This window comes from Saccostrea cucullata, unplaced genomic scaffold (genome assembly GCF_032062105.1).
Source record: "Saccostrea cucullata isolate Sc308-1 unplaced genomic scaffold, CSIRO_AGI_Scuc_v1 ctg1640, whole genome shotgun sequence".
NCBI classification, from domain to species: Eukaryota; Metazoa; Mollusca; class Bivalvia; order Ostreida; family Ostreidae; genus Saccostrea; species Saccostrea cuccullata.
Genome location: NW_026918614.1, coordinates 22,342 through 42,389, shown reverse-complemented (window position 1 = coordinate 42,389; position 20,048 = coordinate 22,342). Strand labels below are relative to the sequence as shown.

Here is a 20,048-nt window from a genome sequence, read left to right as displayed (position 1 = left end):
TCGGTAGATATAATGTGGTGTGTAAATGTGCTAATAGATGCTGGAAACAAGGGACTGAGAAAACATCATGGAAGTTGAAGTCGAGGAGATTTTTCTAAAATTGTCTTTGTGTAGGTCGTTAGTTTCTGATACTGTAAACGTATTACATTTGGCTGTGTATACTTTTTAGCGCTTTTGGCGGAAAGGAACTTCTGCTAATTTCAAGTACAACGCTAAATGTCTTGCCCCCCCCAAATCTACGCTAACTCATTCAAAAATCAATTTCCGGCAAATATCGTTCGAAAAGAAAAGCAATGACTTGTAACTAGTAACTATCATATATATTTGTTGTTAGTTGTCATATTAAAAGTGAAATCTTTTATTTTAAATGGGCTGTTGAATATCCAACGTGTACAGGTACATGTACCATAAAAAAATTGAATAAAAGATTTTTAAAAGCATGTTCTTCCATACTTTCTGATTTAAGGAGGCTAGGGGGTCAACAAATTATTTTTTTATTAACCACCAGATATAACGGAAATTGTGGGATGTGATATCTTCAGCTGTCAACTATCATTTGGCAAAGAAAAATTTCATAAATTTTTGTTTTAAAATTTGATCATTTTATAATATTTTATATGTAGTTCCTTTTCTAAAGGAGATCAAAATAGTCTAAAAATGGCCACAACCACCCAGTCCCTTTTTTAATCAATGTGAAAATCGCTATATTGGTTTTCGCCTGAAAAATATTTAATTTCCATTTTGTTGCTTTAGTTTTCACATTACACGTATATTTGTGTTGAAAAAATCATACGATATCCTTTCGATCAACTTTCAACTAAACTCAGACACGATATGACCAACTTATTTATGGAGAAATCTTTGACTATCACTTGTGTTACAACGCACCTTGAAAAATTAAGCACATTTTTTTAATGTGTGTTAAATTTGGGTCCTAGTTAACGCACTTTGAAACAAGATGTGTTTGTGAAACACTGATCCGTATGGCAACATAGCGAAGGTTAAGCTTTCTCAAATGCAGATCAAATATATTGGTACCTACAATAAAGCCTTTTCACAAGAAATACAAATGTGAAATATAAAACCCTAGCTCTGCCTGTTCAAGGGTTATGACCAAGGTTTACATTTTTAAAGGTAGGACAAGGTCAAAGGGTCAAGGTTGTTGGTTTCTAAAGAAAGTCCTTGTCTCAAAGATTATATATGGGAAGCATGAAAGCGCTAGCCCTTACTGTTTAAAAGTTATGGCCAAGATAAAAGTTTGTAAAAAGTAAGTCACACTCCAAGGTAAAAAAGGTCAAGGTTGTTGATATCCATTGAAAGGTCTTGTCACAAGGATTACATATGTGAAATATGAAAGCTCAAGCCCCTACTGTTCAAAAGTTATGGCCAAGGTTAAAGTTTGTAAAAAAAATATGTCAAACTCCATGGTCAGGGTCAAAGGGTCAAAGTTGTTGAAATTCAATAAAAGGTCTTCCCACACATATTTTAAGTTTGAAAGCCGTAGCTCTTACCGTTCAAAGTTATAGCCAAGGTTAAAGTTTTTTTCATAAGTACAGAAATTTCCAAGGTCAAGGTCAAAATTCTTTATTGCAAATGAAAGGTTTCGCCAAAAAGAATTGATATTTGAAATATGAATTTTTTAGTATCTAGCATTTAAAAATTAGTGCCAAAGTAAAAATTTGGAATTTTTGTGTAAACGTGGGTCAATCTCCAAGGTCAAGGTCAAAGGGTCAAGGTTCTTGGTACCCAAATAAAGGTCTTGTCACAAGGAATAAACATGTGAAATATGAAAGTCGTAAATCAAAAGTTATGGGGAAGGGTAATGTTTTTTTCGGAAAAAATAGGACAAACTCCAAGGTCAAGGTCAGAGGGACAAAATGTGATTGATATTCAATTGAGCCTTCCCTCAAGGATTACATATATGAAGCATGAAAACTTGGAATTCCGAATTTTCTTGGTTCCAGTGGTAATCCGTATATTATAGGACGCATTCTTTTTTAATGTTGTAAGAAATTCAAATAGGTGATATCACCCACAGGCCTTTAGATCGCTTAGAAAAAAAAATGATGTTTTGAAAAAAAAATAATTGATATTTGAAATATGCCAATTTCTTTTAAATCAAATGCTTTACAATTTTACTTTTTATCCATATCTATTGATATATAAACAATCTTCATTTCTACCAAATTTCATTCCGTAATTCCTAATACTTCTCGAGAAATTTTGAAATCAATTCCAAAATTGACCTTAATTTTTTTACTCGACATCAGCTTGGGCCTTCGAAGGGCTACACTAACTTTTGAGAGGGAACGACGGAACAAATTTTCCCCGGAGTTTATTCTAAACTCAATAAATATTTGCTCATATGCATTCATGCTTTAAATGGATTTTCTCTAATTTGATCATATGATCTTACTAAGTCACAAACAACATTTTAGCGGTCTAATTGTTTTGAAAATCGAAAGGTATAATGCATTCCGGGAAAAAATCGTTTGACCATAGCTTCTTTTACACTCATAATCAACATGGTGGTGTAGTTGTTGATGCAGACGTTTTCAAGTTAATTTTTCGCGAAAGGAATTAATACGGACTTAACCTTACAATCCGAAATAACAAATCAACTTTAAAAAGTCCAAATACTATGCAACTCTTCGCTGCACTTCAAACATGTGTTTAATGTGAATGGCTTAGCTCTTGTAAATCAAAAGTTATGAGTAAAAGAAAGTAGGTGTTTTTTAGATTGATTTCAGAATATCTCTAGAAAAATGCTAATTTCGGACATGAGCTTTGGTAGAAATGAAGAATGTTTATCTATGAATAAATTTAAATAGAAAGTAGAATTTTAGAGCATGTGAATAAAAAATACTTTATTAGCGCAATTTTCTTGGTTCCAGTGGAAATCTGTATATTATATTTATTTTTTTTTACACACAATTTTTTTTTCAAGTGATCCAAAAGCCTGTGATATCACCTATTCAGTACGAATAGGTGATATCACTTATTCGAATAGATGATATCACCTACTCATTTCCAATAGGTGATATCACCTATTCGAATTAGTGATATCACCTTTTTGAATAGGTGATATCACCTATTAAAAATGAATAAGTGATATCACCTATTCGAATAAGTTATATCACCTATTCAAATAGGTGATATCACTTTTTGCCAGTAAATACGGCACCTCATAAAAACAAGATACAAATACCAACGGAATAGTAATTTTTTATTTTTTGAAACCAACACCGTGCGCGACGTCTATGTAATTTATATAGACCCACCAGAATCCTTGACCTTGAAGCCATTTGATTCACCATCCTCATCATACATGTAACTATGTATGTACCTAGTTTGTTTATACATGTACCCAGGAGCAGAGAAGTTTTTCATAGAATTAATGCAATTTCACTATATAATCAGTGGAAGATCGCCCTAACACTAGAACCCCTGACCCTTGGATCATGCGATATAAAATTTAAGAAGAGACACCCTTCTTCATCATAAATCTGCATAATTTGTATGTAGTTAGTTTGCTTAATTAATACAAAGGAGCAGAGAAATTAAAGTATATTCAAAGAATTAATGCATTTTCGCTATATTATCAGTAGAGCCCTGCCATAACATTAGGGCATCTGAGCCATGGACCATGAAATTCACAAATTTAGAAGATGCACTCTTCCTCATCGTATGTAGTTAGTTTGTTTAATACCCAGGAGCAGAGTATACGGACCTCTAAAAGCTTGAAGTGAAATATTTAAGGAATGTGTTTAACTTTAATGTGAGTTGTTGGTGTATAAATCACTAAGCGCAGTACATAGCGCTAGCGTTTAAAAGGGCTAAAACTATATATATATTCAATATTTGAATGTCTCGCTGTCCTGTAAAGTTGCACTTTCATCAACGTCTCTGTAGCTCATTTTGACGTCACTTCAGTGCGAGTTTCTCCGTTTCAATTTGAATATACACAAATATATAACATTCAAATCAATTTCATATTTGACTTAGTAAAAAATAACAGCAAATTTAAATATTGAATGTTTGTCATTTACTGTATTTTAAGCTCTCTAAAAAAGTGCTTTATCACTTTTATTACGTTTATCCCCAAATTTGTTGTTCTGTAAGGCACAGCATAACTGGTTAGAGGTTGGATCCTCTTTGATGAGCTCCATGACTATCCCCTTTTAAATGAGAATATACATAGTTTTCATATAATAAGATTACATATAATAATCTATAATGATTTTCATACCCAATTTAGAATTTTTACAGACATTTTACTTACCGAGTTGCACAATATTCTGATTGAGAGAACGATGTCTGGAATACAGTTGATCTGCTAACTGGATAGGTATGTGTTGTTGTCTTCCATGAAACAAAACAGTTCTTTTTAAAGAATTTAGACATGCAAAAAAAACTGAAGTATTTGGTCATTAAATTGACATACTAGTAAGTTAGACAAATTAGTGTAAGTAATGTACAGGTGATACTCACTTTTCTTTAGACAAACAGAAACTGTGCTCTGTTCCTACAAATAGCACTACACATAAACATTCTTGCTTGAGTAATGAATTCGAATTTCAATAATTCTAGGTCAGTTAAAGATACTTTAACTTTATGACCAGTCACCCGGGTGGCGCAGTGATTATAGCGTCTGCTCTAGAGTCGTGAAGTAAGGAGTTGATATTCCTTATGTCGCGGGTTCGAATCCCACTGTGGGACGTAGAGACAGGTCCGTCGGATGAGACCGTTTAAACCGAGGTCCTGTGTCGCAGTAGATGCTGGCACTAAAAAGATTTTTTACTGCTCAGTGGTCTGAAGTGCCAAGTATAGGACAAAATTTGCAGCTCTCCACGGTCCAAAAGGAACGTTAAACAACAAAATTCTTTATGATCAATTTCTAGTTTATAAGGAAACCACAAAAAATGATATGATACAAGAGAGCCACTCTACGTCGTTTATTCTGTGACCTATAAAAAATTCTATTGTTTATGTTTTATAGATTTCAATTCTATGACTGCTGTGTGGCAACGCACTTTGAAATAATTATGCACTTTAAAAATAAAAGTACATAAAATTTAGACAAAATCAACGCACTTTAAAAAAAGGAATCAAAGTGCATTAAATTTTATACCAAATTTACGCACTTTGATTTTTTTTCAAAGCTTTTTAAGTGCGTTAAGGTAGTCCGATTCTCAGGTTCTGAAAATCAGACATTGAGTAATTGAAAATGCTAACAATGAAGTCATTAAATTCTTAAAGTAACAATTATTTACCCATAGTGTTTCTGTGCAAGAAACACTAAGAGTAAATAATCGTTACTTTGACTAATTTTTCACTTTGACTTTGACTTCTTCTTCAAAGTTTATCAAATTATAAAGGGAAAATTAGTAAATGTCAAAATGTCACATTTTTCAGGAAATGCAAATAAAACTACCTACTGCATATTTTTATATTAAAAGTTGATCAACAAATACATTTTGAGAATGAAAATTATATGTATCCAGGCTTATACATGATTTTTATATTTACTCGGTACTTTAGTTTCTCCTTTTTACTTCGATCATCATGCCCCCGCTTGAAAAGCTGGAGGGTATACAGTAATCGTGATGTCCGTCCGTCTGTCCGTCCGTCCTTCCGTCCGACTGTTACGCTTTGGGGTACCCATCTCTTATCCTCAACTCCTCTTATACCACTGAATGGAATTTAATGAGATTTCCATGAAATCTTTGTTACATAATGCTATTCTGCGCTTCTTATGTTACTTTTTGCTTTTTGATCCGACACATATGTTTGGTTTCCCATAGCAAAACATGGATACTGCAATTCTTTCTATAATACTGATTGAAGGGTACCCTTCTCTTATCCGCAACTCCTCCTTTACCACTAAATACAATTTTGTAATCACAGGTTCTTAATTACTTACTGCTATTGTGCACCTCCTAATTTGCTTTTTGATCGGACACGTATTTCTTGTCTCCCAGAGCAAAACATGGAGTTTGCAATTATAATCATGAGGGAGGCGGGGGAAGGGGGTATCATTTGGTGTGCTCAGTGCTCACAGTACTCTAGTTCTAAATTTATTTTGGATATATTTAGACATATATGTTGTATAGAACACTTACTTTTCTTGATAAAACAAATGAGAATGATGGCAACAGAGACGATGATCAAACCACTCACAGTGCCTAGCGGTAGTACTTCACTTTCATCAAAAAAGCTCTCTGAAAAAACAAAGATTAACATTTAAATGATTGGTGTGCATGTTGAAAGAAATAAATAAAAGGCATGCGCAGTTGAACTATTAAATAACTGTTATACTAACCATGACTTTTTTTAACCATTAATCTGTATTTCCCAGATCCCAGCTTGTTTGAAACAATTACAATGATTTCTCCAAACCATTCAATTTCTGCATGTTCGATCACAATATCCATTTTGTATCCCTTTATTTGAACATTGATTCCGTACGCTGTATAATTCACCAATCCCGGTCTTATTCTTGCAGATGATGTGGATAATTCAGTCCCTTTACTGTTCGTGATGCTAACATTGCTGTCTGGCGATGGTAAACTTATCACATTCAAGGAAAGTTTACGACTAATTCTTTCTTTCTCTGAAAGCGAAGCGATTATCGGTGGTCCTGAATGTAAAAATGTGTATGTGAAGGTAACTTTATAATTTTTTTTTTCATATTTAAAATCATAAAACAATACAAACTGTGTTATTTGTTTTAAAAATGTCTGATAAACCGAATAATTGTCAATAAATTTGACCTATTAATAATTTCTTAAAGAACTATTTTTTTTATTTTATATTATGATTATAAAACATAATTTGGATTATGGGGATAAGATTGTTTCAATTCAAATTGCATCTTTTACGTAGAATTGATAACATGAGGCCCAAGGGCTACATCGCTCACCTGAGCACTGGCTAAAAAAATAGCAAAAGTCAGTTTAGCATTCCAAAGCTTAAACGCTCGTGATCCCAACCTACATGTACCCCTAAAAGGGAGAGGGAACAAACTTGAATCTACACCACCTGATCGAGGGTGCTTCTATATAACTATTGCCAACCATGGCTTTGTTTCTTGGGAAGAAGATTTTTAAAGATTTTTAATGTATTAAACTTTGATCGGACTTTGGACTTTGATCGCCCATTGTGGTCTCATCCTACCCCAAGGTGTCATGATTTGAACAAACTTGTATTTACACCACATGAGGATGTTTCCATATGAATATTATCATAGGTTTGCTGTTCTTGAGAAGAAGATTTTCAAAACATTTTTCCTATATACTCCTCTGTAAATGATCAATCAAAGCTTTGCTGTTCTTGAGAAGATTTTTTTTAGATTTTTGCTATATACTTCTATGTAAAACTTTGATCGTCCATGATTCTAGCCCAACCCTACCTGGGGGTCATGATTTTAAAAAAAATTGAATCTACACCACCTATAGATGCTTCCATATAACTATGTCCAATCATAGCTTTGCTGTTCTTAAGAAGAAGAATTTTTAAAGATTTTTTTCTATAACTCCTATGTTAACTTTGAATCGTTCATTGAGACCCTGCCCTACCCCGGGGGTATTGATTTAAACAAAATTGAATCTACACCACCTAAGGATGCTTCCATAAAAATATGACCAATCATTGCTTTGCTGCTCTTGAGAAGATTTTTGAAAATTCTTCCTATATATTTTTATGTAAAAATTTCGTTCATTGTGGCACTACTATACACCTAGGAGTCATGATTTGAACAAACTTGAATCTACACTGCCTGGCAATATTATTTTACATGAGTTTCAGCTTTCCTGTCCCAATGGATCTTGAGAAGATTTTTCAATGATGCCGTTTATTTTTTTCACTATTTCGTAAATATCTACATTCGGAGTAGGGCATAGCCCTTCATTTGTACATGTACAAACTTAAATCCCCTTGACCCAAGAATACCTTGTGGCAAGTTTGGTTAAAATTGGCTCTGTGGTTCTTGAGAAGGTGAAAAGTTTACAACGACGACAACAACAACGACAGACAACGTACAAATTTCGCCTTCGGCTCAGGTGAGTTAAAAAGATCAAAGGGTTTTTTGTTAAATTTAGATAAGTTTATTTTGAACACGATAGGATGACAGCAATTTGGACCGGGTTTGGGGTCTTTTTGTTCTGCATTTAATGGTTGAACGAAGTTTAGGAACATGTTGTATTTGCTCTATTTATCATTATTAGATCTAGATATTCCCTTTTCAACGGACCGTTCATGGTAGCTCAGTCGGTAGAGCGCTCGCTCCGTGATCGGGAGGTCGTGAGTTCGTATCTCGGCCGCGACTGACCCAGTCGATAAAATGGGTAGCAACTGTTCCTTCGCCATGCGCTCGGCACTTTGAAGTGAAAGTTGCGGGTCCTTCGGATGAGGCCCCGTGTGAGCGGCAGGCGTTGGCACGATAAATATCCCTCACTGCTCAATGGCCCTGAGTGCCGAGTAAAGGTCAAAATTTGAAGCCCTTCACCGGCATACGGTGACGTCTCCATATGAGTGAAAAATTCTCGAGAGGGACGTTAAACAATATACAATCAATCAATCAATCTCTTTTCAACGGAGTATCTATGTATCATGGTTTTTTTTTCAATTAAGGGCTTTTGTATTTTACTGTTATTTAAGTATTCCACCGTTATTGCCGAATACCGTCTGAAAATATTTATTAAATGTATTGAACGAATAATGTTAACAATTACAAGACCTATCAAATGAGAATTTGGCCGGTACGTAAAATTAGTTTAGGCAATCAGATTTCAACACACGTGAAAGTACGTCCTTGCATTCTATTTTGATAGTAGCGTATTGTAGGAACCTATTATATCTATCTATATTCAAAATTTCATCTTTTAGTTATTTTGTTGAGAACGATTGACGTTATACCCATTTAAAGTTTCAGCCAATCAAATTCCAGCATGCACGTGCTTTCAGGAATTTAGAACCTTATGGTATATACTTGTATCTTAAATATCAAAGGATGCTGTCAGTAAACAAGAAAGATATCAAGATTTTTATTGTCAGCCAATCAGAGCGACGCGCGTGTGTATGCGCATCTGTTCATGGTACAAATTAGAAATTTTTGTTATCTAATTACACGTATCAACAAATCTCTTAGTATAGCTTTTATAACTTATTATTGACCAATAACTTTGACGTATAAAATACTAGGTTTAAGAAATTACTAATTTGCTATTACAAAAAAATGTCTAATTTGTAATAACAAATTAATAAAAGATACTGTTGTGGTCCTAAATTTGTTCCGATCTGTGGGCCAACGTGGACGATGAAGATGTAGTGAAGAGGTCATCACTCGCCGGTGTAGGGTAACGTTATAAAGTTTTTTAAACCTGTTTGACACTCTTGAGAAATGTTAGCGTCTTTTTCGTGTCAGCGTCTACAAGATTAAACGTATTTTATGAACTGAAGCTTTGACATGTATAATCTCTTCTGCCCTGGTAGTTCTTGAGAAAATTTTGAGAAAAAATTGAAAAAAAAAAAAATTCTTGAATGTTCTATTAAAAAAAAATGATTACCTATTGTAGCCTCACCGACCCCTTCCCAAGACATGACTTGAATAAAACTGAAAAATCTACACGTTATAATAGCTTTCACTAAAGTTTCGACTTTTCTGTTACAATTTACTTTAATTCTAAACTACGTTTCTTAAAAGAGACAATGACCATAAATTTGATTAAACTTGAACCCGGTTTTTCTTTCTGAATAGTTTGGTTGACCTTGCCATTATTTCTTGAGAAGAATTAATATACTTGTAAAGCTGCTTTGTTCTACAGTTATTTTAATTCCTTTTTTCTTATCGAATTTGTGCGAGTCATTTCTCTTGAAGGGCTTAATTTTTTTTCAATATTTATGTTACATGTCTTGAACTTATCCTTTTTTCCGCTTTGATGACATCACTTCCGCTCCGGAATTATAGTCGATTAAATGACTTTAAAAAAGACAGTTTACGGAATCCTTATGTTAATATTTAGTATGAATAATTATTTTCTAATTAAAAAAAAAATACTAATTGTCGAAATTTCTGATTTTGTACTTGACTATCTACATATGTTTACTTTCAAGACCAAGTCATTATTTGCAGATATATCTAATTTCTTTTCTTGTGGTTCAAAAGATAATGACTAGACGGAAGCAAATCCGTCTTTATATCAGGACCAACTTTATCGTATAAGGATTATTTTAAATTAAATCATGGAAAGCAAAAATATCTTACCTTTTACAGCTACAAAAACAATGCTCCTTTCAGACACAACCGTTCCAGATATACTCCCGCACGATTTGTAGTTTACAGTACAGTAATATTCTCCCATATCCATGTATGACAGATAAAAAAGATTAATTTCTCTTGAAGTAAACTTTCTTATCTGTATTTTATTTATTCCCAATCTGTGCTCCCATTGTATTACTTTAGAAATGTGATAGTTGGATCTACTAAGGAATGGACATGCAACTGTAATCTTTTCGTTTTCAGACGCCTCAAGGTATGAGTTCGAAATATCTGCGACAAAAAAAGTAATAGATAATCATTGATACACCAACATAGAAACATTGAATACAGTCAAACGTTTGTGTTCTAATATACGACATTTATTTCATTTATAAGGGAAAGAGACAACCGTATTTAAAGGAGCGGCAGCCTGAACGCAGATTTGAAAAAAAAATTATATATTCTGTATGTTATATGTTGCTATAGATTTCACACGGAAATATAATTAAAATGTGTTCAGAAACTTATTTTTACTGGGAATTATTGAAACTAGAAATCTCTGGCCCCTTTTGATTGACATATCCTTCCTTTTTTATATTTTAGTTATTATATTATAACAATATCATATTTATACTATATCCGCATTTCGATATATCCGTATAAGAAATCCGTTAAATTCATATAGCTGGGGATCCAAGATATATTCGCTATATCCGTAAATTTGCAATATCCGTGTTCGCACTAAACGAATTTTACTGTATAATCAATAGTGCCCCTTTACACCAGCAACCCAAACCCAGGGCCCATATAATTCACAATTTTGGAAGAGGCATTCTTGCTCATTATAACTAAGTATCTAGTTAGTTTGTCTAATACCCATGAGCATAGAAGATTTTTAAAGAATTAAAGTATTTTCCCTATGTAATCAATAGAGCCCCACCCTTACACCAGAACTCCAGACCCAGGGGCCATGAAATTCATAATTTTGGAAGAGACGTTCTTGCTCATAATAAATGTGTACTTAAATTGTTAGTTTGTTAACCACATAGAAGCAGAGAAGAAGATTTTATTTTTAAAGAATTTATGCATTTTCACTATATGATCAATAGAATCCTGCCCTAACACCAGAGCCCCCTACCCAGGGGCCATGAAATCAACAATTTTGGAAGAGACAGCCTTATTCAACATAACTATATACTTACACTAAAACCCCTGACACTGGGACCAGGAAATTCACAATTTTGGAAGAGGCAGCCTTATTCAATATAACTGTGTACTTGGTTAGTTTATTGCCTATCCGCAGAGAAGAAGATTTTCCAAGAAATAATGCATTTTCAATAATTTATTTAGCCCCGCCCTAGCACAAGGATCCTGGGGCCATGAATTTCTAGAATTTGAGTAGAAAACTCAATGCTGTTTACAATCATGCCAACAGTGTGACTTCTTGATGTCCAGTATAGTAAAGAAGAATTTTTTTTTAAGATTGCATTTATTGTAATTGTTTTGACCCCACCCCTCAAGGGGGACAGGAACCATGAAATTCTTATATAATTTTTCCCCTTCACTCATAGATGTTTTATGCCAAAATTGGTTGAGCGGTTGCAGAGAAGCTTATAATTTTCAAATGTTAACGCGGAACGACGGATGAAAACAGATAGCAACAGGTCAACCGAGTTTTCTCAGGTGACCTAAACATACAGTTGAGAAATAATTTATTGTCAAGAAGTTGTAAATGATTCTTCTTTACTCATTTGGGAACTCTGCTCTGCTCTACTCTGAATATGTTTAGAAAATAAATTTTCATGGGGATATAAATTTGTGGTTAAGGGCACCCAGGAAATCCACGAATATTGGTCTCCAACGAACAATGCTGATTCCACAGTACCGATTATCAGAAAGAATTGTGGAATACATTATCAGAAACATCAGCCTAGTGGAAAATATCTAAGTGCCAAAAAAGGTCCAAATCTTACTAATAACATTGAGTTGGAGCTTTTGAAGCTTTTTTTTTTTGCGTGACGCCAAAAATTATAACACAAGAGAACTAATAATTTTATCAGCATTGTACACGACCGAACGTTTAAGCAAAATATTTTTAGGACTGCTAATTCTTCTTAACATGTCCTGTAAAATCTACAATAACCGATCTCGTATATTGTATTCAGCAGGATAATGTATCCAGCTTATCGACAATTCTTGCCTCAGTCGCACGAGATTTTCGTTATAATTTTCTTGATGAGCTCACTAAATGATACCCACGCCTCTCATATGAATATTATGGCAATGTCCATGTTGTGCTATGGGAAACTCAAAATATTTGTCGGATCGAAAAGTTAAATAGGATTTGTACAATGACAATGTGTAATAGATATTCTGTGTAAGTTTCATTAAATACCATTCAGTTGTATGAGAGGAGTTGTGGATAAGAGATGTGTACCCCAAAACGTAATAGACGGACGGACATACCGATTACTATATACCCTCCAGCTTTTCAAGCGGGGGTATAAAAAGAAAAACTTTAATTAGCTCCTAGATTTCATATTTGAAACGTACTTGGAATTCCAGATACATTTTCCTCCCACGCTTTTCCATATACTGTAATGCTGCCATTGCCTTCACAAAGAAAGGCTGGAGTTACTCCAATCTGATACTGGCTGGTTGACTTAAAACCGAAGTAAGAATACTTCAAGGCGGTTGTTTCCGTTTTTATCACTTCTGTTTCGTTTTCGTATATTATTACTCGATAATGAGACAGCATGCATTTTGCAAATCTTTTCGGTGGTTTCCAAGTCATGTCGATTGTACAATAATCTATCAAAATATTTACACGTAGTTCAACGACTGTTGCACTGAGCGCTCGAATGGCTGAAATGTAAATTGATAGAAAATTCTTACTTTCTTATGGTGGCATATTTCTGCCCCCTTCATGCAAGATAAATTGTTTTAACATGCAAGACAATTATATATACTTGCAAGATAATTATGTTGACATGCAAGTTACAACTCTTAAAAGAATCTGATTTAAATATGTATAAAACTTGTGTTAAAATGTTGTATATGGTCTTATATTTTATTGTCTTATCAACATATAAGGTGTAATAACTCCTTATTCATGCACATATTTATATCTAGAGGTCCCTCCGTCTGTTAAGCTTTGGGATACCCATCTCTTATCCGCAACTCCTCTCATACCACTGAATGAAATTTGATGAAACTTTCATAGAATCTTTATTGCATATTGCCATTGTGTACCCCATATTTTACTTTTTCATCCGTCACATATTTTGGGTTTCCCACAGCAAAATATGGACAATGCCATTATATTCATATGGGAGGCGGAGGGTATCATTTAGTGAGCTCATTGCTCACAGTTCCTCTAGTTTGAATTATATTAAGATATTTTTATGTAATTAAAGGAAACTTCTTTTGTTCAATAGATTTTATTTTTTTAGCTTTTATCAACTGTAATGTTTTATTGATTTTTAGATATCGATCAAAATAAGATATCAAACTAGGGATACTGTGAGCAATGAGCTCACTTAATGCCCCCCCCCCCCATCCCCCGCCTCCAATATGAATATAATGGCAAGGTCCATGTTTTGTTATGAGAAACCCAAAATATGTGTCGAATCCAAAAGAAAGGAAGTGCACAATGGCAATATTTCATAAAGATTCTCTGAAGGTTTCGTCAAATTTCATTCAGTGGTAGTAGAGGAGTTGCGGATAAGAGATGGGTACCCCAAAGCTTAACAGACGGACAGACGAAGGGACGGAGAACTGGAAGTACAGACGGATGGACGGGCGGATATTCCAATTACTATATAACTTCCCGCTTTTCATGCGGGGGTATAATCATATCAATATAGTATTGCTGGTATGAAAAAGTATATATATATATATATATATATATATATATATATATATATATATATATATATATATATATATATATATATATATATATATATATATATATATATATAGTTCAGCTTTGATTCCTTGAATTAAACACTCGTCTGACAACATTGAGCTTGTCTTTTGCCAAATAACATAAGACATGTTTGTTCCAAAAATATGTCATTTATTATGAAATGACAACATATAAAATAATTCATAAATCTGAAATAAAAACGACTCAGAGACAATGTAACCTTAAAACACAATTCCTGAGAAAAATTATTAAACAACAACTATCACAGTTGGTCTCCCAGTATGTAACTATTACATTACATACATAATTTTGCAAAATAGGTGGCCTCCAAAATATGGCCTTATACATATGAATTGGCTCAAAATTCCATTATTTGGCCTAAATAGGATATGAACACATAATATTATATACATATAAAAAGGAATTTAATTTCAATGAAAACATATAGACATATGAATTGGAGGTGGGCTAATGTACAGTTAAAGTCTGTTTGGGGAGAGAGGTGGGTAATCCAAAAAATATTTCAGCAAATGTTTGGACTTCTTGTCTTTACAATAGCAGGAGATATAATGATGCTAGTTCTCTAATCTCAAAAGGATAAAATTACCGGGAGGTCCCCACGGGTTTACAGATAATGAGGCACAAAGTGGGGAATTACAATTTAACATTTAATAGATGAAACTTAGCTTAAAATAATTTTACTAGCATAATATATATATATATATATATATATATATATATATATATATATATATATATATATATATATATATATATATATATATATATATGAATATTTGCGAGAAAGAAGTAAGAAAATAGTGTTTTTGAATTCGCGGGGCGGGAATTTTAATGAAAACACTTCACTTAGGATTCAGTATTACCGAACCTACTACATAAAATGTAATTAGGCATTTTGAACTGTTTCACGATTCATTTTATGATCATGTGATCATGAAACAGTCGAACTTTTGACCGGGCCACAGAGTGAACTGTTGCCTGTTTAAAGCGTCATCGTGATATTCAAGCGTTTTGATGATCACGACATCATTATTTACCTGCTATATAATTAACTAAATTGGAATAAAACACACAATCAATTTTTTAAGTATTAATTAAAATTATTTAATATTAATTTGATATTTACATTCTTTGTTCAGCTAATTGATAGACTGGTATGTGGATAAACAGTTGATCAAACTCTTTATTGATTGTTTGTGTGTTTTTATTCCAATTTAGTTATTATATAGTAGTTTAGGTAATAAAACACTTATTTAATGACTACTCGGTGAAACAGTCAAACAATTGTCCAGAGGTAGTGGAGAAGACCTGGGAAACTGTTACCCCCGGCCTTCGGCCTCGGGCAACAGTTTCCCAGATTTTCTCCACTACCTCGGGCCAATAGTTTGACTGTTTACCTCGTAGTCAATAAATAAGTGTATATTATATGAAAACTTATGCACCACACTGTAATGATGATTTTATGAGTTTGTACAAGCCACAAGTCATAACTTTTTCATTACACATGCTGAATACAATTAAGTTAAAAAAGTATTAAAAAAGAAGAATCTTATGGGATTCGAACCCGGGACCTCTCACATGTAAAGCGATAGTCGTAACCCTACACCACGGTGTCGCTTTTTTGTTTCTTGAATTGTATGCAAGTATTAGGTCACATACATAAATATATACATGTTCGATTTTGTCAAAAGTTTACACAATACATTGTGTCTATACTAGCCTTTACTAAACAGTTCTAATAAATGTAATAAGGATAAAAAGTCCACCAACAACCTGTATTACATGTAGAGCTTTATTTCGTATAATACTATTATACGAAATAACTCTATACATGCACCTGTGCTAAAAATAGTGCAAAGAGATATTTAATAACATAAATACACACAGACGGAATATCTGACCATTTGACCTTAAAATCATCGGAGATCTTTCTTAGGGCACTCAAAGTTTCTATGTAAAATTTCATTGCAAACTTCAAAGAATTTTTGAGATATCGCAGGAAAACGAAAGTTTTAAAACAGACAGAATTTATTGATTTATGACCTTGACCTTTTGACCTGACTTCAAAATCAATACGGTTCTTGTTTAGGTCATAGGTAGTTGCTATGCAAAATTTCATTGTGAAATTGCTCAAAGGGTTTTTCAGATATCGCACGGAAAGAAAGCGTTACAGGCAGTTAGAAATACGGACGGACAGACAGACCCAGATTGATATCCCCCACTTTCAGTGAAAGCAGGTGAGGGTGGGGACAAAAAATAACTATCAACACATCAGATCTAACTTCGTGCTTAAACTAATCTAAAATAATATGTGATTTAAACCAATCTGTATAAGCTTAGTCACAAAGTCAAGAGGGGAAAGTGAAAGAGATATCTCTTGAATATTCAGAGATATCTCTTCTCACGAAAGGGCTATCTCTTCTTACAAAAGAGATATCTCTTCTCACAAAAGAGATATCTCTTCACACGAAAGAGATATCTCTCAGGGAGAAAGAGATATCTGTTCAAGTAGAGGAGATATCTCAGTTATAAAAAGAGATATCTATCTAAGTATAAAAGATATCTAAGTTTAAGAGATTTCTCTTTCTCATAGAGATATCTCTTAAAAATGAGAGATATCTCTTTAAGTTCAGAGATATCTCTATTTTTAAGAGATGTCTATCTAAAATGAGAGATATCTCTGTAATTTTAAGCTAAATTTTATTTTACGAATAAATAGCAAAAGGGGCTTGCAATAGTAGAGCCCTTTACGCTTCCGCTACGATGCCCGAATCTGACATCTTAGGTGCAAGTTAGACGCAATATGAATATGTAGACACGCGTCTTATTAATGTTAACATGCGACTCATTAATGTCAACATGCCAGATGTTGATGTTAACGTGATAGTTAATTATGTAGACGAGCAACTTATTTTTGTTAACATGCAAGATAATTATGGTAACACGTTACTTATTTATGTCAATATGCAACTTATTTATGTCAACATGGTAGTTTTATTTTTACATACAAGATATTTATGTCAACATGCAAGATAAAACGTTGCATATCAACATACATATCTTGCATGTTAACATAATTATCTTGTATGTTGACTTAAATAAGTTGCTTATCTACATTTATCTTGCATGTTGACATAAATCTCATGTCTTCATAATTATCTTGCATCTGGCATCCACGATGTCCGATACAGATACAGGCATTAGTAATTTAGTAAGTAAATTTACCAATATTTAAATTATATTTTCTGAAAAGATTGGTAACTTGCATGTCAACATTATTAACTTGCATGTTGACAAAAATACATGCTTCATGTCTACATGTACATAATTATGTTGCATGTTAAGATAATTTATCTTGCATTCAGGGAGCAGAAATATGCCAACATAGTATGCGAAAAACTCATACCATTTATCGTAGAAAATATACTAAGTTATATATTTATATTCTAGGTGAATATATAAGGATTTATTTTCTCTACATTGATCTTAAACTATAGATCGAGAAATTCTTAATTGATATATTTAATTTTGGAAAGGCATTTTACTTGCTACCGACTTTCACTCAGGTGAACATAATATTAGGGAGTTTATAATATGGGCCGGGTTGGGTAATTGTGGGAGTGGGTCGGGGTGTATAACCCCATCCACCCCAACAATATTTCCCTGAACTATTGATTGAAAGGCTGACCCAACAAAAAAACCTTTCGATTTAAAAAAAAAATGTGGGAAGACAATATAATAAGAGTTATTGCTGTTTTTTCTGTCAATACGATGTAGGAGTATTAGCCACCTTAATCTCAAAATGTAAATAATCCATTTTACTAAACAGTATATATAAAGGAAAAAATTGAAAAGGTAAAAAAAAATGACTTCCTACCTGCCCCTAAGGGAATGTTGTAAGTCCTGGAACCTTGTGCATTGAATATTTGAAGGATGTTTTCACCGAGGAATTTAGTTGGCAACTTTGATATATCAAAGTTCATCTCATATCCTTGAACATAAACAGCTTTTCCAAATGCTGAACGTTTCATGAGATAACTTTTAACATTTGAACTTGCAAAAAACTGAGGATTTCCATTAGGGTTATTTATTTTAATTGTTCCATTAGGAGTCGGAAAGCTCAAAATATTTAATTTGAATAGAATTGCAGTAAAACTAACATTTCTTTCTCGATTTTCCAGTAAACTCGACTCAAAGACTGGTGGACCTAAAAAAAAAAAAAAAAAAAAAAACTGGTTGTTAAATAACACGCCTCCTCTAGATGAATGCCTCTCTAACATCTACAGGTACGTGTATTTAGTACAGCAGAGCTGATGCATGTATATGTGCGGTATGATTTTTTATACGAAAGTCAATAAACTTTACAAAATAGAACCGAATAATAAATATGCCAAAATTAATCTATTAACATTGAACTTTAATATTTACTTCAACTGAAACCAAGAAAGGATAGAATTACCATTTACAGTCACAGAAATGCAACCGTGTGCTCGTCTAGGTTGTGCAAAAACCTCGCCGCACGATTGGTATGCAACTTTACAGCAATACTCCCCAATATCTGCATATGAAACTTGTGGAATGGTGATGTTTGTGAACGGAAATGTGCGAACTATTGTACTATTCACTCCGATTTTGTGTTCCCATAAAATAACACTAAAAGAGTAGTATGCCCCATCAGATGGACAAACGAGTTCCAATTCATCGAATTCTCTGAGGTGTATATACTTCTGTGGAAACTCTATCAAATTAAAATTATAAGAATTAGATGAAAAGTTTTCAAAAATGTTCACTTCAGCATACGATTCTTAAGCTCTATAAATAAATTATGATACTGAGAAAACAAACCTAAGGCCCCTTGAGTCATTGCGTATATTATTTTATCAATTTGCTACTGTATAGTGTGTAAAACGTTGCTTTATCCAATAAACGTGTGGTGTATGTGCAAAATCTTGTGATATATGTTCTATAATCTTGTGATGTATACTGTACGTTCAAAATCTTGTGATGTATATTCAAAATATCGTTATTTATGTTTAAGGAATCACTGTCTAGTTAGTATGCCAGGGCATCAAAGATAGTGGGAAACATGGGATAATTTGCATAACGGGCGCTGGCATGCTATACTTTCCATGTTTATCCGATGTAATTTTAGAAACAGATTGTTAGCCAATTAATATGTCCTTGCAGTTGTAATTTGGACCGTTCTAGGGCCCTGCAGATTTTTTATCACAGCCAGCTTGCTCCATGATGATAGTTATATATTTTTTTAGATGAGTGGCTCTCACATCTCTTAACATCATATTCCCTTTCGGGTACACACTCTGAAATTTCCGGATTTTTGCGGGATTTATCATGGCAGGGGGAAACAAAAGAGGTTGTCAATTTGATCGATAGATCATTTCCCTTCTTGAAATCTAGCAGGTGTTTGGTATTTTGTACACAACATCCCTGAGAGTATAACACATGAAACATGGTAATCAGACTTTAATTCGATTTTTTTAGTAGTTTTCTAAAAACTACGAGCGCTAGTTAACTTTCGATCCCCTCTTACATTATACACCCATCTCATTCAATATAACTTACATTTTGACCATTAAAAATTAATTTAAAACTAGCGTCAAAAAGTAAAAAAAAATTTAACACATTTCATTAGGGGAGTGAAGAATGTTTTCAATTGAAAATCAGAAGTGAAAACATCAACAAATTATTAGATGCATGAAAATGGATAAATTAACATTAAAGAATCAATATAATGACGAAAAGGTGTTTTAATAATGTACTATTGCATCGTTCAAAGAGACTTCAAATACCAGAGGTACATAGGGGCCTTAGCCCTAT

At 33.3% G+C, this 20,048-nt stretch overlaps 1 protein-coding gene across 1 annotated transcript; it reads right to left on the bottom strand.

Annotated features, from left to right (window-relative positions):
- Positions 1–4,137: 4,137 nt before the first annotated feature.
- LOC134268607 (uncharacterized) lies at positions 4,138–13,052 on the bottom strand. The gene is made up of 7 exons (XM_062750871.1): positions 12,812–13,052; positions 10,265–10,549; positions 6,323–6,640; positions 6,123–6,221; positions 4,492–4,525; positions 4,283–4,362; positions 4,138–4,178 (listed from the first exon to the last, which is right to left on the bottom strand). The coding sequence occupies exons 1-7, from the start codon at positions 13,050–13,052 to the stop codon at positions 4,138–4,140; spliced, it is 1,098 nt and encodes a 365-aa protein (XP_062606855.1).
- Positions 13,053–20,048: the final 6,996 nt, after the last annotated feature.